At 50.6% G+C, this 24010-nt stretch overlaps 11 protein-coding genes across 11 annotated transcripts; 5 read left to right on the forward strand and 6 right to left on the reverse strand.

The window, feature by feature from the left end:
* Nucleotides 1-165: 165 nt before the first annotated feature.
* COCVIDRAFT_83716 (hypothetical protein) lies at nucleotides 166-1002 on the reverse strand (the record flags this gene model as incomplete). Its single annotated transcript, XM_014707274.1, has 2 exons — nucleotides 166-610; nucleotides 692-1002. 2 exons carry the CDS (start codon nucleotides 1000-1002, stop codon nucleotides 166-168), a joined length of 756 nt encoding a protein of 251 aa, XP_014562760.1.
* Nucleotides 1003-1877: 875 nt separating this feature from the next.
* Nucleotides 1878-3511, forward strand: COCVIDRAFT_83211 (hypothetical protein; the record flags this gene model as incomplete). Its single annotated transcript, XM_014707275.1, has 2 exons — nucleotides 1878-2389; nucleotides 2443-3511. 2 exons carry the CDS (start codon nucleotides 1878-1880, stop codon nucleotides 3509-3511), a joined length of 1581 nt encoding a protein of 526 aa, XP_014562761.1.
* A 372-nt stretch (nucleotides 3512-3883) lies between these two features.
* On the reverse strand, nucleotides 3884-9355 carry COCVIDRAFT_32600 (hypothetical protein; the record flags this gene model as incomplete). Its single annotated transcript, XM_014707139.1, has 4 exons — nucleotides 3884-7220; nucleotides 7643-8836; nucleotides 8884-9004; nucleotides 9109-9355. 4 exons carry the CDS (start codon nucleotides 9353-9355, stop codon nucleotides 3884-3886), a joined length of 4899 nt encoding a protein of 1632 aa, XP_014562625.1.
* Nucleotides 9356-10184: 829 nt separating this feature from the next.
* On the reverse strand, nucleotides 10185-11562 carry COCVIDRAFT_21588 (hypothetical protein; the record flags this gene model as incomplete). Its single annotated transcript, XM_014707069.1, has 3 exons — nucleotides 10185-10398; nucleotides 10450-11379; nucleotides 11429-11562. The coding sequence occupies 3 exons, from the start codon at nucleotides 11560-11562 to the stop codon at nucleotides 10185-10187; spliced, it is 1278 nt and encodes a 425-aa protein (XP_014562555.1).
* A 299-nt stretch (nucleotides 11563-11861) lies between these two features.
* COCVIDRAFT_32602 (hypothetical protein) lies at nucleotides 11862-12705 on the forward strand (the record flags this gene model as incomplete). The annotated part of the gene is made up of 5 exons (XM_014707140.1): nucleotides 11862-11902; nucleotides 11954-11979; nucleotides 12038-12126; nucleotides 12192-12594; nucleotides 12647-12705. 5 exons carry the CDS (start codon nucleotides 11862-11864, stop codon nucleotides 12703-12705), a joined length of 618 nt encoding a protein of 205 aa, XP_014562626.1.
* A 447-nt stretch (nucleotides 12706-13152) lies between these two features.
* Nucleotides 13153-13792, reverse strand: COCVIDRAFT_32603 (hypothetical protein; the record flags this gene model as incomplete). The annotated part of the gene is made up of 3 exons (XM_014707141.1): nucleotides 13153-13257; nucleotides 13311-13411; nucleotides 13474-13792. The coding sequence occupies 3 exons, from the start codon at nucleotides 13790-13792 to the stop codon at nucleotides 13153-13155; spliced, it is 525 nt and encodes a 174-aa protein (XP_014562627.1).
* Nucleotides 13793-14096: 304 nt separating this feature from the next.
* COCVIDRAFT_83406 (hypothetical protein) lies at nucleotides 14097-16249 on the forward strand (the record flags this gene model as incomplete). Its single annotated transcript, XM_014707276.1, has 3 exons — nucleotides 14097-14562; nucleotides 14616-15834; nucleotides 15895-16249. 3 exons carry the CDS (start codon nucleotides 14097-14099, stop codon nucleotides 16247-16249), a joined length of 2040 nt encoding a protein of 679 aa, XP_014562762.1.
* An 895-nt stretch (nucleotides 16250-17144) lies between these two features.
* Nucleotides 17145-17974, forward strand: COCVIDRAFT_83326 (hypothetical protein; the record flags this gene model as incomplete). Its single annotated transcript, XM_014707277.1, has 3 exons — nucleotides 17145-17210; nucleotides 17300-17458; nucleotides 17522-17974. The coding sequence occupies 3 exons, from the start codon at nucleotides 17145-17147 to the stop codon at nucleotides 17972-17974; spliced, it is 678 nt and encodes a 225-aa protein (XP_014562763.1).
* A 222-nt stretch (nucleotides 17975-18196) lies between these two features.
* Nucleotides 18197-19300, reverse strand: COCVIDRAFT_21593 (hypothetical protein; the record flags this gene model as incomplete). Its single annotated transcript, XM_014707070.1, has 3 exons — nucleotides 18197-18419; nucleotides 18475-19098; nucleotides 19149-19300. 3 exons carry the CDS (start codon nucleotides 19298-19300, stop codon nucleotides 18197-18199), a joined length of 999 nt encoding a protein of 332 aa, XP_014562556.1.
* Nucleotides 19301-21544: 2244 nt separating this feature from the next.
* Nucleotides 21545-22645, forward strand: COCVIDRAFT_83411 (hypothetical protein; the record flags this gene model as incomplete). Its single annotated transcript, XM_014707278.1, has 2 exons — nucleotides 21545-22057; nucleotides 22112-22645. The coding sequence occupies 2 exons, from the start codon at nucleotides 21545-21547 to the stop codon at nucleotides 22643-22645; spliced, it is 1047 nt and encodes a 348-aa protein (XP_014562764.1).
* Nucleotides 22646-23109: 464 nt separating this feature from the next.
* On the reverse strand, nucleotides 23110-23931 carry COCVIDRAFT_11052 (hypothetical protein; the record flags this gene model as incomplete). Its single annotated transcript, XM_014707000.1, has 3 exons — nucleotides 23110-23262; nucleotides 23315-23650; nucleotides 23803-23931. The coding sequence occupies 3 exons, from the start codon at nucleotides 23929-23931 to the stop codon at nucleotides 23110-23112; spliced, it is 618 nt and encodes a 205-aa protein (XP_014562486.1).
* Nucleotides 23932-24010: the final 79 nt, after the last annotated feature.

Below are 24010 nucleotides of genomic sequence, written 5' to 3' on the forward strand. Positions count from 1 at the left end.
TGTCCATGTCGTTGAATTTGTGTACGTGAGAGTATGTGATAAGGGGGGAGGGAGGGAGGGGGTATCAGGTAAATTTCCGGCTCCAAACAAACGCCTTTGGAAGAAAAAAAAGGACACAACCGAAAAGGAAGGCGACAATGAGCCAAAAGGTTCCGATTACAACTTTCAAGACTCAGTCCAACCCTGAGCCTCTTTGTACAGCCTCTCGATATCCTGGATCAGGTCCTCGGGCTTATCACCATCAGGGCAGTCTTTAAACTTACCCCCATCGACCACGCACCTCACCTTGTCGTCTAGCCTGACAGTGCAGCTCGTCGTCACGCCCACATCGCGGCTATGCTGTGCGCTGTCCCTCAGCAGACCCATGCCGTAGGCGCCGTTTTCCCTGCTCATGCACTCGTTCAGCACTTCAAAGTCGAGACCGTGTTCCAGGGCGCAGTCTTCGATGAGCGAGCGGGCGGGTATCTCGGGGTAGTCGGTGATGAGGCAGTTTGTGAAGCCTAGGTGGAGCTTGGGGTCCGGGTACTCGGATGCAGCGCAGAGCATCACGATGTCGCCCAGGCACTCGGTTTGGCCGTGCATGCATAGTACGCCGTCGTCTTCGGTTAGGCTGTCCGGGGTTTGTTAGCAACTGTCGTATATATGTATGTGTGTGTTTGTTTGGTGGATTGCCGGTGGCGGGCAAACTTACGTGCCAATCATGCTCAGACGGAAGTCGACTTTGTCAGACACGTTTGCCATGGCGGGCAGCACGAGTTTGTTGAGACAGTCTCGCGCGTCGGGGCACTTGGACATGATGTGCACGTCCAGAGGCACTTTTGAATCGGTGTCGAGGTGGTGGTGGTGGTCATCGGCGCAGGACCATGTCGATGCCAGCCAGAACAAGCTGAGGACAAGCATGGTCACGGCCATCTGCAGGCGGCTCTTGTTGCTGGAACTGCGCGAAGTCTCGGGCTCGCCGGCCTCTGGGGCGTTGGAGATGAGGGGCGCCTTCTCTTCCATTGTGTTATCCAGGGCGCACGCGTCGAGGTTGGGTTTGGTTATTTGGAGATGGGGTCCAGACCAGACAGTCTAGATGGCGTGCTGAACCGGACTAGCGAGGCCGGGGGGTGGAGCGGGCGCAGCTTATGTGATGATGGGCGTGATTGACAGGCAGATACATACACATGTACACGGACGTATGGATGGATGCAGTCAAACAAGGAATCATGGAGTGATTGGCGCTCGGGGCCTCGCATAGCGTGGTCGTCAACTAGCCGTCGGCGTGTGTCCTGGCAACGACATGTCAAGCACATTGGCTAGAGGAAAGTCACACCAGGACGGGTTGATGGACAATCAGCGGTTCATGGAAATGCATCAACGACATGTATAGTACTTGTGTACTCCCCTCCCCCCCTGTACTAGCCGTGGATCGCCCAAACCCCCGTTCCACTGCACACATGTACAACCATCACATGTCATGTCATGCCGCGGGAAGGACGACGGCACAACAATTACCCGCAAGTAGTATGGGTGGCGTTTGTCTCTGTGAGTTGTGGACGGGCCTGGCATGACTGACTGGGTGGCCCCCCGACGGCCGGAGGGGCTACACGCATCCTGCATCGCAAACATCACCGCGCCTATTCCTGGGCACGCAATCCCCCCTGTCAGCCGTTCTTTTTTTGCTTCTTACGCTCCCTCACAATGAACGACTCTCTTATCTGGTTTCCCTTCTGATACCCCACATTTAGACTTGCATACATACCCGTCTGCTTCACCCGCAAAAACCCCTCCTCAAAGGCCAAGGTCCCCCAGTCATCCTGCCATCTGCTTGGTCCATGCGCACAGCCTTGTACTGCCAACCTCCTGTTCCCTGCGCCTGTTAGCATTGAGCCAAAATGGCGTCAACTGATGCCGCCGCTCCCATTGACGCTTTTACTTCCCTCATCAATACCACTACTTTACTCGACTTGGCCCGCCGCTTCTCGGCAACCTACAGCAACCTCGCTCGCACCTCAACAGAGCATTTCCTCGCTACTCCCGTCACTGCGCTGCCTACTGGAAAGGAAAAGGGCAAATTCCTGAGCATTGATGTTGGCGGCACTAATCTAAGAGTCGGATTCGTGGAGCTGATTGGAGAGCCAGATGCCTCTACGGGGACTGAGCGTAGCCGGAGTAGTACCATTGGGGACAATGTCTTTGCTCAGATCAACCGAAGTCATGACAAAAACTGGCCAATTGGAGATCACCTGAAAATGGACCAAGCCGAAGACCTCTTTGCCTGGATAGGTGACTGCATCGCCGAAGTTGTAAAAGGCGCTCTTGACGAACAGGAGAGCAGTGGCAGTCAAGTTAGCTCGCCCCTAGGCGATGAGATTCTGCTTGGTATCACCTTTAGCTTTCCAATGGCGTAAGTCGAGTCGACCGTATACTACCACGGTGCTGTGCTAACATCCTTGTTAGCCAAACTCGTCTATCAGAGGCAACTCTGCTGCCAATGGGCAAGGGCTTCGCTATTACATCAGACTTGAACTTGGGCAAGATGCTCCTTGCAGGATACGCCCGACACTGCGACAGTTCTCAGCAAAACAAGCCGCCATTACCAAGGATACGTGTCGCTGCCATTACCAACGACACAGTAGCCACATTTGCATCCCTCGCCTACGCAGTCAAGGCTTCACCAAACAGTCGTGTAGCAATGGGTCTGATTGTCGGTACTGGAACTAACGCAACAGTACCAATGAAGCTGGAATGTTTACACCCCGCTAAGAAGAGTGCCCTGGCCAACCCTGATGCTGTCGAGACTGTAGTCATCAACACTGAATGGACAATACGCGGCACCGACAAGCCCCTGATCGATCTCAACATCAAAACACCCTGGGACATGACACTCGACGCAAACAGCGACGCACCAGGTTTCCAACCCTTCGAGTACATGACATCAGGGCGCTACCTTGGTGAAATCGTGCGCCTGATATTCACCGACGTAGTCTCCAAAGACACCAGCGCGCAAATCCCACCCTCCCTCCAAACCAAAAATACCCTCCCCACCAGATTCCTCTCAGAAGTCATTGCGCGAAAGGGCGGCCGCATCGTCCAGCAAGAACTAGAAAGCAAATATCCCGACCCTAGTCCATCCGACGACCCCTTCTGGACCGTCGACAGAGTAGAAATGATCCGCGACATCGCCGAAGCTGTCCAACAACGCTCCTCCGCTCTCGTCGCCGCCGCATGCGTCGGCCTCCTGAATTGCGTCGGCGAAATATCTCTGGACGGCGCAAAAGCACCTAGCAACGGCACGCACAGTAGTACCAAGGGCAAGCGCGAGATTGAAGAGCTGGTCATTGCGTATGCTGGTGGTACCATCTCACAGTATCCAAAGTGGCTGCAAACGTGTCAGCAGTGGATCGATATTCTCGTTGAAGAGGGCTCAGCCGCAAATTCGAGCAAGCAGGTTACGCTCAAGGAAGCCAAAGATGGGGGTATTATTGGGGCGGGTGTGTTGGCGGCTATGACGGATGATATGGCGTGAAAGATGAGGGGTGTTTTTTTTTGGTGTCTGTGTGTGTGTCGAGCAGAAATAGAAGATGTGTATGCTTTTTTTTTACCAATAATAGTGTTATTATTATTATTATTATTATTATTATTATTGTATATTCTATTCATATGTTATTTTTCCATGATGTTATTTTCAAAGCGGAGACACGCGAATCAAACGTTACTAAACATGGAGGGTTGTAGAACTGTTGGAAAATAAACAATGAGATTCTGTGTTGCATAACGAACTAGATAAAGGCTACAAAACAAACCCCCTCCTCGCTATTATATCTATCATCCCCATGTGACGAAAAGGAAAAGTTCTAGAAGCAAAATGTATTATCGATCAGACAAACCCCACCTCACTTCACCTAACAGGCAACTGATTCTGCCACTCCGGATCCACCTTACTCTGCTTGAAAAAGCTCTTACCCCTCAACCACTGCCTATACGCCTTATACCGCTTCTTGCCCGTATCCTCATTCTCGACATCCAGCGGATTCTCCCTCACCCGCAGAAACTCCTCAAACTCCTCTATATCCTCTTCGGGTGTCTGGAATTTGCTTCCAGACACTAGCGGATAGTGATGGTGATGATGCTGACGTAAAGGTGTGGGCGGAACATCGTTGTAGACGTGAGGATGGTGATTATACGATTGGGGGTACGAATACGAAGGGGCGTGGGAAAAGGGGGTGCTGACGGATTGAGACGTCATGGGCCGCGCGTGGTGCGAGGTGAAGGAGTGAACGGATGCGGCGTCGGTGTCTAGCCGGGCTTGCTCTGATAGTGTGATCTGGATGCCGTCTTCGTCAAAGTCCTTGGGTGGCGTGGCGCTAGATTCGGTGACGGAGAGGTAGTCGTAGTATTCCATTGCGATGGGGTCGTCGGCAGTGGGGATGTCGCTGCTGACAACTAGGGGGAGGTTGAGTGGGTGCTCGACATAGCGCGAGTATTCGTCTTCTTCACTCGGAGCGACTGAGGGGTTCATGCTGTTTTCGTAGAATTGGCGCAGAGTCCATTGATGGACTAGGGCTTTGTCGGCTGGCTTGAAGCCGGGCTTGAGTGTCGACGAAAGGCCTGTGGACGTGGAAGTTGAGTTGTTCATAGACTGGTAGGCTGATGATGTCGAAGCAGACATATGTGTCTCAAAGTGAGGGTCTCGAAGAATAGATTGCCGGGCCCGCTGGTCTGGATGGGGTACATTATTATGTAAGTTTCTCCCACGAGGCGCAGGGAAGCGATCGGGTCTGGACTCAGTCTCACTTGATGGGTCAATAATAGTGACCCCCTTCCGGGGCATTTTCTTTTCGTCTCTTCCTCCCGCGTCAAGCTCTTGCTGCTTCTTTCGAGGAACAAATGGAGACATGTTTTCCTTTCGAGATGGATAAGTCCCATCCCGTCCAGGCCGTGGCTTAGCAAGCCGAAAAGCAAATATTTTGAGGTAAGAAGATATGGCTAATGGCCGGTAGTATTCCAGCCAATAGTCGTCGCGGAAGCTGATAAAGTCAAAAGCAGTCTCTTCTGTCGGCCTTGCAGGCATGATCGAGGGTGGCAGTGCACGCTGTTGAAGATGAGAAAGAGTATACCAGTTGATATAATCTCGCCGGTTTCGATCCAACACGGTTTGCGGGCTTTGGTGGTGAAGGTAATAATCAGTCGAAAGATCCCAAAGCATTGGCTGACCATGCGAGTACGTGTAATATCCGAGGAACAAATTATAAGCTTCTTGTCGCTGCGAGTCAAGAAAGGAATTGTGATAGTATCGCTTGAAGCTTTCCACCATGTCGCGCGAGCTGCTTTGCCATTGGTTGATTTTTCGGTACGTAGCCATTGTATTAACGAGATGTGATCCCCCATATTGAATTGCGATTGTGTCGCCGTGGCCATGGAACATTTGCGTAAATAGCTCGACGCAATCGGAATCGTACTCTACAGTGTTTCCAGAAATGAGACCCAACGCCTGTAGCTGACGACCGAGGGCTCGCTTTCCGATGACAAACTGCGCTGCATTTGTTCGATCCAAACAGTCAATACAGTTCGTTCGAGCGACACCGTTCTGCACTTGTGGTTCATCGAACTCACTGTCGCCATTCCGGAAGAACCCCGTTTTACGCATCACCTTCTCAGCAAGGTTCTCTAGGGTGCCTATGACGTCCTGTCCTCTTGTTTTCGCTGCTCTAGACATGTCGAATGCCTCATACAGTATCTTCTTGTCCTTGGGTAGAGACTGGTTCAGATAGTCAACAGCGTGCTTGTATTCATGAAGCAATTTGGACTCTCTCGGCGTTCGTTCTCGAGCCTTGATTAGATTGAGAACATAGATAGGAGCTCCATATCGTTCGAAAAGGTTGTCGAAATGCAATGCTGCAGCGCTGTAGAAGGGATCCACAAGATTAAGATCAATGTCAGGCTTGGGTGTGACACCAGTATTGTCTTGGGTCCAATATAGTGGTATACTACCTCGATGTTGAACATAGGATGTGTAGCTGGGATTGGCATAAAGCCTTGGTCCGGGTGCATGGAAGGACGTTGTTGTTTGTTCAGACACAATCTGCTCAGTCTCAACATCATTTGCGACGTAACCTAAATCGTTCGTTCCGCGCTTCAGAAATCGAGCACCGGCGAAGAACCTCGATCGTCTCGCAATAATGGTAAGATATACCCGTCGGCCAAACACATCGAGAGAAGACTGATCGACATAACCGTGTATAATCGGATGGCACCAATCGTACATGTTCTTCAGAGCATCGCGTGCAGGGTTAAGAAGATGGTGATTCCAAACGAACATATCCTGATAGTCGCGATCCGGGTTTGAGATGCCTTGACTTAATGCAGTGCGTTGTTGGATGATATTTTGCTGCAAACTCCTTGTCACATTGTAGGAATACGAAAAATAAAACGATCGCGTAAGGTCCATGTTGTTGAGAATCGACAAGAACCTCGCCTCTTCTGGATTCCTGTCCTTTTGATATTTCGACGTTGACCCCGTCGTCAGAGGAATCATCTCTGTACCGTCGATCTGATAGATGTAGTGGCCACCTAGCATAGCTACTTGAGATCTCTTAGATATCAAGAGCATGTAGTAGGCCTCAGTAAAGCGGATGAATCCCAGCAACCCCCACGTACTGCATTTTAGCTTCATGCCTCCCGTGGCTTTGTTGCCATCTGCTATTGTGTCCAGGAGCTGGTGCATCTCTCGCCGACTATACACTATATCATCTTCGAAGATATTCAAGTGTCCCGGCGCAGCTGTTCGATCGATTTTCAACACGCGAAATTGCCTGTCTGTGATATCGGCACCGATGAGGTAGAAGCGAGAACTGGTTTCGTAGAGAGAAAATTTGTGCATCCTCTTGATGCCACTTTCTCCCACATTTTGGTAGGTCGCACCCTTGGCCTTGTGTACTGTGGATGGTGTCGCTGGTCCTTGGAATGCTACGTTCACGTTCGGGTTCTCCTCTTCACCGCCGAACTTTGTAGATGCAGACTCTCTTCGGGGCTTGCCATGACCGGGTAACTTTTCCAGGTCAGCTTCCGGCTTGAAGTTGTGGTCATGTTCAAGGGGCAAGGTCTGCGGGCTTCCAACTGCAGTTGGAGCTTTCTCGATGTCATCTAGCTTGTCCTGACTGATGCTTTCGTGTGACGTGGTTGCTCTGGAGGTTATTGAACTTGCCCTTTCCGGGGAGTCTAGCCTTGACTTGGATCTCTCCATGATCAGCAATCAGTTGGTTGATAAAGTTCGGGGTGGTATAGCGAAAGGAAATGCTGTCATGTGGTCACGGCGTGCTTGTCAGAGACTCAAGGTACTAGCGGCGTGTGCGCATGATGCATGGTAGTCACAACCCAGACACGAAAGCTTCTTTCACAGACCAACCATCATTCGAGGAAAGCTAAGACGAAACCCTTTTCCAGGTGCAGAGTCTCTTTGTAGATTGAAAGGGTTCCGACATGTTGTTTTCCCCACCAGGTCCCAGCTCATAGAGGCTTGGCGCACGTCAATGCACCTATCAGCACGCCAACATAGTACCTCATGCCTTATCTGGATCTTGTCACAGCAGGGCTAGTAGATATGTTTAGAATAGATTAAACTCTACTATATATACCTATCTACAGCATAAAATGGAACTTGTTCCTCTTTCGCGCCATACTTCCACCCTCCTCGAATGGCGCACCCGCGTATTCTGCATGACCGCTGTCCTTCAACTTTCTATTCTCTTTGATCAGGACCCATCTTAGCACCGCAGCGAGAATTCCAACTAGCAGCATGAATGCAGCACATATACTCATGCCTTTGACATAGTACGGGCCATCTTGGTCAGGGAAAATGCTTGTACCAACCAACGGCCCGATTTGTCCAATGAGATTCAAAAGGGTCATTCCGGCACCCTTTTTGCTGTCACTTTCCTGGTTGTTGACCGTCCACGTTACGATACATGTGATCGCACTGAAGAAGCCTGCGGCGGCAGGGAATAGGGCGATATAGCGAACTGTGGTGTTGTCAGACCCAAGATAACCAGATATCGCAATAGTAGCATATCCAGCCGTGGCGAGCAAGGAGTGTAACATGACAAAGGTTGAGCGTGACTGCAGACGATCCGAGTAGTGTGCGGTGATGAGCACAGTTACAAAGGCGAATAGATACGGGGGTGCCGTCAAACCTTGCGCGGTAATCGACTCCCAGCCCATGTCTTTTATGACTGTGGGTAGGAAAACCGGCATTGAAGCAAATGCAACATTGCAAGAGAAGAACATAAACGCTGTCAGGTAGGCCTTTGGGTCTTTCAGAGTCTGAAGTACCTCGCGGAAATCGAGACCTCCTCTTTTTCCTTGGCCTTGGTACTTTTCATCATCCTTGTCTTGGTCTTCTTTCTCCTTTTCTGATCTCAGTCTCATTACTGCAACCTCACGCTGCCTTGGACTGAGCCACTTTACAAAACCCGGCCCGTCTGGGATGACATCCCAGGCCCAGACAGCAACCAGGACAGACGGAAATCCCTCCACCAAGAATAACAATCGCCATGGATTTAGCCGGGTATGCTCTCCGATCTTGGTGATGCCATAGGCTAAAGCGCCAGCAAATGATGCCGAGAGGGGGCTCGCACTGACGACGAGTCCGGTCCGAAAGGCGAGCTCACGTCTGCGGTAAAAGAAAGACAGGTAGAATGGTATGCCCGGAGCGAAGGCAGCTTCACTGAGACCAAGCAGAGCTCGCAGTACAAAGAGGAAACCGAACGAATTCGTAACTGCTTGGAGCGATGCTATGATGCCCCAAGACAGGACACACAAGGAGATGTAGATGTGTGGCGGTACAACGCGATACCTATTCACGTTTAGCGACACATCAGTTTTGGGACGAATTGTACGGACATTAATATCATCCATTCGAAGATAATGTAGGTGATATAAAAGGCCCATAGAAGCCACTCATATTGAGCAGGGCTGAGCTTCAAGTCTTCTGGAAGGCCAGCTATACGTGCATTACCAATGTCTGGCATTCTTCGTCAGCATGAACGCGGTTTGACCAATTCCCATCATACGCGCACCTGCTATGGAGATAGCCGCTGAATCTTTCTGGGTCTAGGATCTACTCACTCGACCGATCCAAGAACGCCAACATGTAGAGGAAGGCCATGAACACAACTAGCCTCCGATCTAGCTTCTTCAGGACTGTACGGTCCTCGTCTGGGGTATAGAGTTCATAACTTTGAACTGAATCGATCGAGGGGCGACGCCCACTAGGTAGCAGACCGTCGTCTTCTTCACCTTCCAGCTCTTCTTTCGACACGGGCTCCTGGTGTGGGGAGATTGTTTGTAGTTCGAACGAGTTTGGCTCACGCATCACAGATGGGCTATCGGAGGATTTTGAAGACCGAGTCGAGGGCGTAGCCTGGGGCGAACTGTCACTAGTGCTTGGAGATGGTTGTTTAGGTCGCTGACGGGACGAAGAGGAGGACATGGTTGGCTTTGTTTGTGGTAGGAAGAGGGGTGCAAAGGCCAAAGAAAGGATCACATTGAATAGGGAACGTGGCTTGCATAAGCCGACAGTTCCGAAATCTTACTATCGCACGGATTTGTAGATGCCAAAAGTGTAATCGAAATGATCGCAATCCTTGTCCTTGTGTTCTAGCGATGACGCTGCGGGGCCCGTGCGGTTACCCCACAATTCAGGGTCACTTCCCTGATCGACATTCGCGTCGCACATTTCATTACGCGTAAAGTTATGAAATCCCATTCAGCATTGTCCTCTGACAGTCCCCCTATAGATTCAATGCCAGAAACTCCAAGAATAGCTTCTCAGATTGTATTTTAGAAAATGTTTGATGCTTTCCATCATCTCTTGCCTGATTTGTCTTGTTACCAATGGGAATGCCGTGTATATTTGAGCATGTGTCAATAGTATAACATTTTCTTCGCCCTTATAGTCGGGGAAGAGCCCCGATAAGTGTGTGTGGTACCACCAGGACTTGATTGTACCACTAAACATTGAGACATTCGAGCCTCTACGAATACATTTCAGAATGCCATTGTCTAGGGTTGCCATTCGAACGACATAGAAACAAACATCCAAATGGTATAATGCAGATCATAGATATGGCGGAAAAAGAAGGTAATAATCATATTCAAAAGTCTGGAGGAACGCCGGTCCCTTTTGATCTGCGAAAGTGCGTCTATTTTGGCAATTGCCAGTCCTTGTAGCTCCACTTCTCGGACACCGTATACTTCTTCTGCTTTGCATACGGGATTTGTCTTCTGGCTTCGACTTTGCCCTGCAGCAGCATTGTCCTAAAACGGTCCTTGAGAAGATTTCCCTCTGGCTTGAGAAGACGTAGCGAATCTCTCAACTCGTCTGGAAGCACAACTTCGAGTGGAGCTTCTGGCAATCTGAGTAAAGTTAGCAAACAGCGCGGTGTGAAAGTGAGGAGAAAATCTTACGGAGCCTTGCCAAATTGCTTTTTCCTAAGCTCAATTTCCTCGCCATCATCTTCTACTGCCTCAGCGTTCTGCTTCTCAAGAGCCTGGCGTACAGCAGCTCTTGCCTTCTCCTTTTCTTCAACACTCTTCGCTAGCCTCTTGACCTCTTGAAGTTGCTGTTCTTTTGCCTTCATCTTGGCCTCGTGCTTGGCCTTCCTTTCGGCCTCTTTCCTCTTCTTGATCTTGTTCCTCTGGGATATGGTTTTCCTCTCTGGCCTCTTCTTCTTTACCTCCTTGTTCTCATTGTCACTGAAGCCTTCCCACTCGCTTTCCCAAACGCTCTCTTCGCCAGAGTCTGATTCCGTCTCAGCGGCCGCCCGTTCCATACGCTCAGCCTCCTCACGAGCCTCTTCTAGGCGCTTCTTCTCGGCCTCGACAACCTTGTCAGACTCGCGCATGAGCTCATTCTGCCAGTCTTCCAGTAGAGGGTTGTATGACTTTCCGCCAGTCGGTTTACGGACTGCTGGGATGGGCTTGCCGGTCTTTGCTTGGGAGATAGGTGCGTGCTTGAGCGTTTTCGGCTCGACTTTTGGCTTCTTCTTTTCCAGGTATTCAAATCTGGGGTCTTCCTTGACTTCTTGTACCGCCCATGGGTCATACACAGCGTCACTAGTTTGCACTACATCTTTCTTGACCTGTTCGCCGCCATAGGCAATGGCTCTTAATCTGTCGTATTCCTTACTTGAAACCTTGGCCTTCTTTCTCTTGCCATCGTCGGCAATGTCCGAGAGACGCTTCCTGGTCGAGACGGCGGGAACGGCAGAGCGTTGGGCGAGGATCTCGTCAACCTTGAGAGGCTTATGACGCTTTGCGATAGACTTTTTGATCTCGGCAGATCCAAGGGTATCGACTGCGAAGAGTTCATCGGCAGGCTTTTCCGCAATGACACCACTGCCGTTTGTTAATACAATGCAACGCCTGTGGCCAGCGCGAGACATACCCTTGGATTATCTGCTCTCGTACTTCTTCAAGGCCAGACTGGATTTGCGTGACATCGACATTTTTGCGCCAAGCCTTCTTGCCCTTGCGACTAGGCTGCTTGTGCTGCGCCGGTGCGGCTCCTGAGTCTGCCATTGCGTCTTTCGCGTAGTTTTGCGGGCAAGTCGTGGGGTTGTTGGTTGTCGCAAAAAGTTCGAGCCAAAATTCCGACCAACGCACGCACGGACATCCTGGCAAGACCCACCCGGTACCCCTGCGCCTCTCGGTAGTCGGTGTTGGCCAGAGTACAGGGTGCGAGGCCTCCAGTTGGACCAGCACTCCTTTCCGGACACCGCACTTCGCCAAGATACAGAACTCGGAGCCCTGATTGCTGTGTACACGCCTAGTCCTTCGCTTTTGTCTTCTTCTCTGGCCTCTCTCCCATATCCTTCGTCATGGCGCAAGCGGGGTATTCGAATCCGCTGAAGAAGTTCAAGTGAGGTGTCCTCCGCAACGCACATGAACCCTGTATACTGATTGCCTGTAGGCTTGTGTTCTTGGGTGAACAGAGTGGTATGCATGCTTCATTCTCACACAAACATCCGCCCATGTATGCTGACCAAATGCCTAGTCGGCAAGACATCTTTGATTACCCGGTTCATGTACGACTCGTTCGACAATACCTACCAAGCGACCATTGGCATCGACTTTCTGAGCAAGGTGCGCTTCCCACCCCCATGACACCAAAGCGTGCTCTCTAGAAAATTCCTGACTGGAGCCCCCAGACCATGTACCTTGAAGATCGAACAGTCCGCCTACAGCTGTGGGACACTGCTGGCCAAGAACGATTCCGCTCGCTGATTCCCTCGTACATCCGCGACTCTAGCGTAGCCGTAGTTGTGTACGACATCACAAACAAGAAGACGTTTGAGAACACAAGGAAGTGGGTAGACGATGTGCGAGGTGAGCGAGGCAACGATGTTATCATTGTGCTTGTAGGAAACAAGACGGATTTGAACGACAAGCGCGAGGTCACCACAGCCCAGGGCGAGGAGGAGGCCAAGAAGAACAACCTGATGTTTATCGAGACTAGCGCAAAGGTCGGGCACAATGTCAAGGCATTGTTCAAGAGAATTGCGCAGGCGTTACCGGGCATGGAGGGCGAGGGCCAACAAGGGCAGAGTCAGAGTATGTTGCAAAGTCGGCACGTGAACAAGTGCCATGCTAATCCGCTTGGCAGTGATCGATGTGAACATCAACCCCAGCCAGCCCGCACAGGAAAACTCATGCTCATGTTAGAAATGTCACGACCCATTCACCAATCGACCTTGGTTCATTCGTTCACAGCATTCTCTTTTTTTGTCTTGTTCTCATTATATCTGGGGGTCTCTTGCGAGTCTGCGCAAGTCATTATCAGCAAGGCGTTTGGACACGGGCTACATGCATCTTTAACGTCGGAAACGTGTATTCTGTAATATACCAGGGCGTATCCGTGCGTGCCATGGCATGACGTCAATGGAGCGACGCCCGGCGCTGTAGGATTATGTATAAGCACTCGAAGCCCTCCCATGCCAACCAATTGTGCCATCCAGGTGCATCGTGCTGAACCGGAACGCCAACCGTGAGATGGACCACATGGCGCCATTACATATACAGGAATATTACATGGGGTCGTGATCAGATGGAGAGGGGTTCCATGAAAGCTTGCTGAATTTTGATCAAAGTACTAGTGTCGAAAGCGACGTTTTACTCGAGATCGCCTGCTGAGCCCGCCTCAGACGGTGTCTTGCTGCCGCCGACCGGGATTGAAGTGTCCACGGCGATCATCTCGGCTAGGATGTCTAGAACCGGCTGTGTAGTGTTAGCAAAAATCGGAGCGCACAAGGTGGCGAAAAGGAATGTACCTTGGGGACAGTCTTGTCGTAAATGTTGATCAGTTCCCTGGGGTTGGGGTAGACCTTCAATGCGCGGTAGAAGCACAGCGCAGCCTCCACGTTATCCGCACCTGCCATACAATTAGCACCACACCCCGCCAAGACCACGACCGTGACCACAATGACTGCATACCCTTTTGCACCATTCCCTCTCCCTGGGCAACCTCTTGCATAAAGTATGCCTCGACCTCCTCAGGGTCCTTGGGGAAGCCCTCATCGTTTGCGCGCTCGACCGCCTCCCGGATGGCCTTCTTCTGCTCGGCGCCCTGTGCTTCGGCCTCCTCCTTGGCCTGGCGCTCTGTCCGCTTCGACTCCTTCTTGAGTTGCTTGCGGAAATTGGGGTCGTTTCGTCGCTTGTAGTCGAAGTAGGCGGCATATGCGAGGAGGCCTGTGATGATGGTGCCGGCGCTAATAGCCGCAATGGTGGAAGGTTTTAATGACGAGTTGGACATGATGGCGGCCGAATGCGTGGGATTGAAGAGCGCTTGGTGGCGGAGAAGGCTCGGCGGTACACCTTGGAAATGGAGGAGGGATGGCGGTGGTGCGTGAGTGTGTGGTGTTCAACTTTTTCTCCAAGTTCAGGGAAGGCACGATCCGACATGGTGGAGGGTCCGAGCTCACACGCTCGCCGCGGCCCCATGCACGGCATGCATGATGCACTTGCGCTTACCTGTCACGACCACCTCGACTAATACCTCGACTACTACTACTACTTCTGCTGCTGCCACTGCTGTCACCATCCCCCCCAAAGGCAGCATGTCGGAAAAGCAAAAGGGCATCTCCCTTCGCAAGAAGCGGGGGGACAAGAGCAAAAAGGCCCCGCCCGTCATCAGCGCGCCGCGTCAGATTAGCGCGCCTATGCCCGTGGCCGTCGCTCCATCTTCACTGCCAGGCTCAGGACGCCCTTCGAATGAATCCAGCAGATCTAGGACGAGACAAGATGCTCCGCCTCCGCCTCCGCAAGCAAACCCACAGCGGCCTGATAAGACGGCTGCTTTGGTCAAGAGGAGGTACTCGCAAAAGGTCACGACGAACCCTCCCGACTTCAGGGACAGAGCGCCTATGCCTCAGATGCCTGTGCAGTACCGGCAGGAAAGGGAGCCGAGCCAGACGAGAGAGCCCAGGCAGCAAGGCATGTCGAATGCGCCCAATGGGTCCAATGGGCGGGCGTTGCAGGTCGACCCCCGCGCACTCAGAGACCCCAACTTGAAAGTAGAGCAATGTGAGGCGCACATATTAAGGGAATATGTACAATAAAGTATTGACTGCATTCAGATGTATCCACTATCCTCGCAGATGCTTCCGAAGCCGACATCAACCGCTACCAAGACGAACTACGCAAGACCAAGCACCGCACTTCCCTTGATCTCCAGCACAACGTATACCAGAACCGCACACAGTTTATCAAGATCAGTAAAGAGGCGGAGAAGCTCAAGGGCGAAATGCGAACACTGCGCCAGTTAATGTCCGACTTGACTACCACACTTGAGCAGACAGCATCGGCCACTGGCGCCAACAACGATGCTGCAAGCAACAGGAGAGCTAATAGAAGTTCGATTGGCGATCTTAACCAGCTGCGAGCAGGTCAATTGCAACAGTTGTACAGGGATGTCGAAGGCTCGCAGAAGTACCTACCTCCCATACCCGGACGATACATAGTGTGGAAGTCAGGGAAATGGTTCGAACTAGACTCTGCAACTTTGAAAGCAAGAAGACGAGTCAGGTTGCTCCTCCTGAACGATCACCTCCTGATTGCGACAGAAAAGAAGGCCCGCAACGATATCCCCGGGCAGCGTGAGGGCAATCGAACAAACATGGAATTTACTGCGCAGCGATGTTTTCCATTACTAGACACCCATGTTACAAGGACACCAGAAGAGCGCATCATTATCCGTGCGGGCGCGGAATCATTTACCTATGATACCAAGAAAGAAGACAGTGGTGACAAGTCCGCTTTCGTTGCAACCTTCCGCAAAACTAAGGATGACTTGCGTAAGAGTCAAGAAGCCGATGTGCAAGAAAAGGACCGGACCCAGGACTCGTACAGCCACCTGCTCTCTCGTGACCCTGCACTCATGAACAGGACAGAGCTTCTCGATAATCTTTCTGATGGTATCAACAACGAGCAAGCCAACACATTTATAGACGTAGATGGCCAGAAGCGAAATGTTCGTTGGGTGGAAAGCCAATTGGATGACTTGGACATTGAGATTGCGCTGCAGCATTTCGAGGAAGCAGTGGTAAAAGTCGATCGACTTAAGTCACTTGCGAAGAATATTCGCGGCAACGAAATGGCAAAAGCCATTGTAACATACAAGGTCAACGAGCGAGCTGCTAAATTGGCAAATGTGCTGGTCAAACACATGGTAGAGCACAACAACTGGTTCTCATCTGTACGGCAGCACGTCAGCTGGGTTGTCCAACTAGGTTTCGAAGACAGAGCGCGCGAAGATTATCTCGAGGCTCGCGGTAACCTCATTAAGACTCGCTCACGGTTCGTTTACCCCTCTTTTCTCTCTCCTTTTATAATCTGTTGGCTAATGCTTCTTCACAGTCAATGCGTCTTCGAAGGCAATCTACCAGACTACATCTTCCAAATCTCATATATCTACTTCACCATCATCAAAAACACAGTCGACATGTTCCAGCGCTGTTTCCCCCAGCAACTCATGTCTGCCTGCGTGAAATGGGCCAAAGAACATATTGACCAGTTCAACGTCCTGCTCAAGCGGCAGCTGAGCAGTGTGGAGGAGGGCGGGAACGTGTGGAATGAGTGTCTGAGGTTGGCGCATGAACATGCGGAGATGCTGAGGGACGTTGGGTTGGATTTTACGGAGTTGGTGGGGAGAGGGATTGGGGAGGAGGAGGGGGAGGATGCGAAGGCGCCAGTGGGGCTTGGTGTGTCGTAGATGTGTTGGGAATCATGTAAATAGCGTAATGGGACATATGAAATGTATCGCATTTTGTGAAATCGGCCTTGATGCGGTTGTGATCATTTCCAAGGTAAGATGCGACAAAAGAGGGCCCGGTTGAAATTGAGCACAAACAATGCATAGCTACCTGTACCACGTCTTCTCTTGTCAACGATGATTACTGAATTGCGGGTAGTAGGAGTGTCTGAGCCAAACTCTCTTATAGTTAAACGCACACACACGCATGAACGAACTGCTATACTATAGTGAGGCTCAAGTCATTAATCAACGTTTCGGTCAGTATCGAGGTTAAGGCGAAAGCGCGAAGTCTACAAATTGGATTAAGAGGGATGAGGATATGCTACACCGATCATATGGAAAGTTAAGATATCACGTCGTGCTGGTGTGATAATTTTACGCTACATGCGATAGACGAGACACTGTTGTTGCGATAGCTAAAAGGAACATACCATCGAACAACATGGTCTGTTTTCTTATATATCTAGCCCTCTAATACATTCTATTCATAAAAATCTCTCAAGACGTAGTCTTTGGGTTCTGGTCTAGTCGTGTCGCAATGGCAGCCTACTGACAGTCTGCCGCTGGTCACAAACGCCTCTGTCTTCACTAACCTTCACTTTCACCTCAACGTTATTCGACGTCACCTTCTAGAACATCCTTGAAAGCCTGCCAAATACCGCGCTAATCGTAACTGCATATCACGTGTGGTTACTAAGCTGTGGGAGTCTGCCTTCACTAGGGATATAAGGACGACTGTGAGACTTCCCTTGTCGCTCACCTCACTTGCTCGAAGACTCTACTCTCAACATTAATACAGTAAGCTGCGCACCTTATCACCAAACATCTACCAAACAAGCCAACAAGACTCAAAATGCCTTCGGATAGCGAGAACATCACCTATCTGTATCAGGTCTTGACCCACAATGGCCCCCCGACTGTAAGTCTTACCATTTCCTCTGCAGAAGTGAGAAGGCATCTATAAATAGTCGCAATTCAGGCATAAACAATGTCGTTAACTTGCAACAGATCGACTGGGAAGCCGTCAGTGCTGCCCTTGATCTGAATAAGGGCGCAGTAATGAAGCGCTGGTCCCGCCTCAAGTCAGCCGTGGAGAGACAGCAAACGTCTAGCAGCTCTTCGTATCCCTTCCTCTGGCTCTGCGCTAAGCACAGCACCCGCACGAACGTAAGTTATGCTACACATCACCTCAAAAACGTAAGGAAGAGTACATCACTAACAGCAGGATAGCCTATCAACTGGGAAGTCATCGCCACAGCCTGCAACACTACGACTGGTGCAGCATCCAAGCGCTACTCTCGTATGAAACTGGCGTTCGAGAGGGGTGACGCTGTACCTAGTTCTCCCGTTAAGGCCTCTCCTGCTAAGACCAAGGCTGCCTGCAAGCCCGTTACCAAGGACGAACCTGGTGCTTCTGAGAATTTCAAGACATCACCCAACGCGAAGCGCAAGCGCTCAGTTCTCAAGACCACCACTGCTCTTGACGATGAAGATAAAGAGTCAGATGTCAAGCCAAAGCGTGGCAAGCGCAACATGACCAAGAAAGCGGCTGTCAAGGAAGAGTACGAGGATAGCGATGCGTTCTTCAGCGTTGAAGAGCCCACCGGAGCCATCACTGAAGCAGCGGATGTCAAGTCGGAAGAGCATAATAACTTGCTTCCGGCCGATGACGTGTGCGCTTGAACAAGGCTGGCTAGAGGGAAAGATACTTGGGTGATATGGATGGAATCTGCAAGGAGTGAGAGGTTTCCAAGGCATTATGATTGGTATCAGGGTTCCTTATAGTCGAATGAGGGGTTGACTTTGTACGGGAGATTGGTATTCGAAGTGCTCTGAGTACCCAACTATCTCGGCCGCCCCTAATAAATTCATAATTTCACATTTTCGTTTTCACTGTCCATGAACCTACGGCGTCAGAACCAACTTTCCAGTAGTCTTCCGGCCCTCAATATCCTGAGTCGCCCTTACAATATCCTTCAAAGGATAAACATCGTGAATCTTGACCTTCAACCCGTCCTTCTCAATAAACTTCCACAGCTCATTCGATGCTTCTAGAACTTCCTCGCGCGTAGCGAGGTAGTTGAAGAGCGTGGGTCGGACGAGCTTGATGTTCTTTGCTGCAAGACGACTAACAGTTGCGTCAGTCACTATTTCCACAAAAAGGACGAAAAGAGCAAATTCACCTAAGAGCAAAATTGTCCACAGGGCCAGATGCGTTACCAAATGAACACATAGTACCCTTCCTCCTCACCACAGCAAGCGAGCTGTCGAAAGTAGCCTTGCCAACTGAGTCAAAGACGGCATGTACACCCTCCCCTCCCGTAATTTCCAGGACCTTCTTCACGAAAATGTCTCTGTCTTCCTCATAGTACTCAAGCAACACCTCAGCACCATTTTCCTTTGCGAGATTTCTCTTCTCCTCCGTACTAGCTGTCGCAATGACTCTTGCGCCAATCGCCTTCAGTAGCTGACACAACCACAATCCGACACCACCGGCCGCAGCTGTAACAAGGATCCAGTCGCCCTTTTGCACAGCGTACGCTTCACGGATAAGAGTTACAGCGGTTAGCGCTTGAAGCAAGGAAGCAGCAGCCGTCTTAGTAGGAATAGAGTCTGGCAAAGGAACCGTCGTCTTCGCTGGCGCAGCAACGTATTCCGCATAGGCCGATTGACCCATGTAGGCTACTCGTGCACCCACTTTGAGGTCGGCGGGTGTATTGGAGCCGGTTGCAGCAATAATTCCTGCGCCTTCGCGACCCAGGATGTAAGGGAAGTGGGTGGGTTTGTAGACTCCTGAGCGGAAGTATCTGAATACGATATGAGCGGCAATCTTGCGGAGATACCATGATAAACTCACGTATCGATGTAGTTGATACCAATGAACTCATTCTTAACGAGTACCTCTCCCTCCTTGGGCTCAGGAACCGGCACATCGCTATATTGCAACACATCCGTCCCACCCGTCTTCTCAATATACACCGCCTTCATCGTCTTCGGTATGGACGCCATAGTTCTGAATCCGGTTATCCTCGGGCTCACGTGCGCACTGATAGCTGCGAGTCTCGTCGCTGGAGATGTCTGTCTGAAAAGTAATTGGGCAGGGCGCACAGATTGCAGCGCAAAGATCATAAAATCGGAACTCAGGAATTGATGAAGGTTCTGGAGGCTTGGTATTTTTGTCTTGGAGGGATAAACGCTTGGGGGGGATAAATACATACACGGCTACTATTGCCCCGCCCCCCACACTCCCCCGCTCCCTGCAGCTATCACGTCACGTCACGATACGATTGTCTTATTATTCAGCGGAATTTCTTGTATGAGGGAATTGAGGTGACTGGTATACGAATGGAGTCTAGTATGGTGAATCATCTCCCGACATGTAGTACTTGTCAACGGTGCATGTCACTTAAAGGGCGTATGGGGTTGCCGATTGAAGGGGGAGGTGGGGGGAGACCCACGCCGATTTCGCTCGTGGAGTACAAAGTGCGTCTTGTTAAGCAAACAACGCCACAGACCGTCTTTAAGCTCGGTTCGCAGAATGAGCAACCTTCCCGTTTACCAGAGACAATGCATGAACTGGGGTACCCTGGCTAAAGACAGTTCTTGTTGTTGTTTTTTGTCTTATCGCCTTTACGTTGCGCTCGCGCGATTCTCGGGGTTTTCACTGCGATACTGTAATATCTCTTTTGAACGCTCGGAATAGAATCGGTATTGATAGAATTGATATTCGGACGAATACAGGGTCATATGCTAACCATGCTCTCGACTTTTCACAGTGGTGGTGGCCAAGAAACCCATGCAAAAAGCCTCTGAATCTACACGGACATGCGCGAGGTAGTTGAAGTGCTAGCATGAATCGTATCCAAGACAGAAGTGTGAGCTTTTTTCTTTCTTTCTGGAAAGAGCACTTTGGTCAAAGTAAGGTCTGAATGCCGTGGTCTCAATCAGTATACCGTACCGTGTCATGAACGGATTGTGTTTTCTTAGAAACAATCTGTACATTCAGGTGAGCTTCAGGTTGCGACATCTCCTTCCCATGTCCGTATATGCTTCTGTCTTTACCTCAACTGTGGCGTCTGCGTTGCGCCCTGCCCTTGTGACGAGCTTAGCTTTACAAAAGGTCTGTCTAGTTTCATCTGTCGATAGTTTTCTTTTATGTTGCCAAGAGATGTACACAGGGGAGGTGTATTTTGGTGGTAAACCTGCAAGACCATACCTCTAACCGAAGCTCGTCTACGCTCCTTACGTTGGGTAAATTCTCCAGATACGGAGAGACATCACAAGTAGCAAACTTACACTGGATCACGACATCTTCTACAATGGCACTTTTCAATACTTATAATCAAAAGGTTGGCCATTTACTCAAACCAACATCTAAGCACACTGCTCCGCTACTGCTAAAGCCATAAGAAAACTCGTTGTCTATCAATTCATCTCATACTCTGTTCCTGCAACATTCACAACGAACTCGAAGCCCTAGCGTACACATTGGGGAACGACAACTTCATACAAACTTCAGGATGGTAACAAACAAGATAGAAGTCATTGTTACAGGTGAGACTTATGTTCTGCACAATCCGCTCATACTGACATATAATAGCAAGCCGAATTCCAGCCAGGGCATAATTACATTCCAATGTGCTCGATAATTAGCAAGCCGTCGCTAACACAACAACATAGCATCAAGTTAATGTACAAGAAATGGTTGCCCGTATCGAAAAAAGCGTAAGCGACGAAGAAAAAAACAAGACAGCGCTGAGGACTGCGCCTCACACAGAGCTTGGTGTTGATGATCACGTAGAGCTTGGTGTTGATGATCATGTAGAGCTTGGTGTTGGTGATCACGTAGAGCTTCGTGATGATGATGTCAACTGGAAGAAAACGTACAAAGGGCTCAGGAACCTTATGTTGAGTACTGTGTGGATCGCTATCATCGTGATAGCAATTAAATTGTAAATATCCATAGCCAATTCCTAGACACAGAATAGAGTAGGGTGCTTCGAGACGTCACGAAATTCTTACGTAGATACGCGCTCGCTTGTCCCACCAACACATCAACCCGCGTGTCAAGAACCAAGTCTTACCAGCCCCCACTACGTCATCGCCTCACACATGCAAATTGGGCAAAACATCATATCCTAATTGCGCATTCTCCACCCTGCAAACTAACGAAAAAGTACATTATTGCAACCATATCCTTTCGAGAGAAAAATTGTTATCGTCAAAAACATTTATTGTACTCCGCTTTTCAAGATGGGCGCGTTCCTATCTTCCATCATCGCGCCCATCGCCCTCCCCCTAGGCTCCTTCCTCGCCATACCCATGTTCAGCTCGTGGTCTACAGGCTTAAACCTCATATTCCTTTCTGTCGCATGGACAACAATCGCTGCATCTTATTCGCCTCTGCAATTGGAACTCGTTGCTCCCTTCGTCCTGCGACTATCACTGTACATCATACCCAGCCTTATCTTTCTTATCTTCGACATTGGCGTGCCTAGTCTTGCGGTCGAGTTCAAGAGCCAGGGGAAGTGGGGAATCCCGAGTAACCAAAGAGGTGGTGCGAGAGCAGCGAGAAGGGTAGTGGCTTGGAGTTGTGCTAATGTACTGCTTACGGTTGCGCTGCAAGCAGGGATTGAGTTTCTTGTGACTGATGTGTTCCAAATGAGGAGCCTACTGCGCATCAAGGGCAGCAGATGGGGACTCAATCACTTGCCGAATCCTTGGACCATGCTAAAGCACGGCAGCATTGCCTTTGTGTCGCGAAACGTGAGTTGGCTTTTCCGTTTTCTGCAAGTCAACTTATACTGATAGTCAAATCAGATCCTCCAATACTACATCCACACTCACCTCCTGCATTCACCCACTGGCGGGGCCCTGTCAACACTCCACCAAAACTGGCATCACAGTATCCGGATTCCTTACTCTTTTGTGGCAAATTACGACCATCCCATCTGCCATCTTTTGCACCGTTTTCTTCCTCTGTACCTTCCCGCAATCATATTGCGAATGCACATCTTGACCTACCTCATCATGGTTGGACTCTTCAGTCTCGAAGAAACATTTGTGTACTCTGGCTATAATGTCTTACCATCAACCATCATGTTGAGGGGCATGGCACGTCGTGCTGATGCGCATATGATGAGTGAGGGGGAAGGAAACTACGGATGCCTGGGTGTGTTAGACTGGTGTCATGGAACGACCTTGGGTAAGGATGTCATGGAGGACCTCAAGGCAGAAATGGAAAAGCACAATGTGGAAGCCAAGGCAGGAAAGGCTATGGACGAAGCAGGGAATGCAGCAAACGGACTTGCGGGGAGACTTGGAAGATCCAAAAAAGGTAAAGGAAGAAAGTAAGTTGCACATCAACACAAGGTGGAACACGAAAAGAGGCATTGAAATTGGCGCGATTGGTCCTTGGGGCATGGGTTCAGGTCGGTTGTAGTCGTTTCTGATACCTTTACGTCATAATCGGATGGAGCTCTTGTAGCAGCCGGCGCAGTCATCGGTCGAACAATGTCAATGTGTCTGTAACTCTATTCCATGCATCAGTACTCGATTACCGCCCTGTATGTACCGCGCCAATTGAACGCCCAACTATGACATCACGCAAGCAGAGACCAAATGTTCACTTCTGGACCGTCTCAGATTCGCTTGCTCGTTATAAAGTCTTATGGTAAATGCCTTGGCGGTATCCTCCATGAAAAAAATTGGCTGCCATGCCGCTGCGGTTCTTGATCCTCGCTAGTACGGCTGCAGTATGCCGAAGTCATCTTTCATCCCATGCACTGAACGCCGAATGCCCGATCGTTATCCGTCGCTTAGAAGACCATCGCGTGAGGCCTGTCTGAGCTGCGGAGGCTGAAGCTGGCACCGAGGTAGTCCGCGAGGTGGGCTTCCTTCTTGATGGTGGCCAGGAGGGCCTTGTCGATGGCCTTCTGGTCCTCGACACGGTCCTTGGAGGTCTCCTTCTTCTGTTGCGATTGTTAGTATCGTCGCATTAGAGCGCTCATCGTAGTTACGCACCTCGGGCTTCTCGCCCTGCTTGAAGAAAGCGTCCTCGCCAGGCTTGTGGGGGGCCTTGTCCTTGGTGAAGTAGCCGTCTTGGCTGGCCTTCTCGATAACCTTCTCGTCTACGCCTGCAAGGTCGACCTTGGTGGAGGTAGCGATGACATAGCGGGCGTTTACTCGGCGGAGGGGAACACCGTTAACTTTGAAGGGACCGGTAACAAGGAGAACACCCTGGGCAAGGTGCTTGAGGACAACGACGCGCTTGCCGCGGAAGCGACCAGCAAGGAGGATGACGACGGTACCGGGCTGGAGAGACTGGCGAACCTTTGCAGGGCGGACAGTCTTGCGGGCCTTTGGTCGCAGTTAGCGGAGCTCCAGAAGATGCTCTATTCTCCCAAGTTCCATAATGGCGCACCCGCTGCACGCAGGCACATTGATTCGTTTCCCGTCTCTTTGCAATTCTCCGCTTTGCCTTGACGCTCCCGGTTCTATCGCGAACGTACCTTCTTGGGGACGGCAACGTCCTCAGCAGGGTAGTACTTGCTGGCCTTCTGGCTGTGGTGCGGTATCGACCTCTCCCCCTTGGAGAACTTCTTGGTGGTGGGCTTCGTGTCCTCTTGTGTGGCCGCCATTTCGTTTCGCTGTGGTCGTTAGTGCTGGTCGGTGGTGATGGCGATGGTCGGAATTTCGTGAAATCCTCCAGTGTGTGCC

Source organism: Bipolaris victoriae, assembly GCF_000527765.1.
Source record: "Bipolaris victoriae FI3 unplaced genomic scaffold scaffold_0, whole genome shotgun sequence".
In the NCBI taxonomy this organism is placed as follows: domain Eukaryota; kingdom Fungi; phylum Ascomycota; class Dothideomycetes; order Pleosporales; family Pleosporaceae; genus Bipolaris; species Bipolaris victoriae.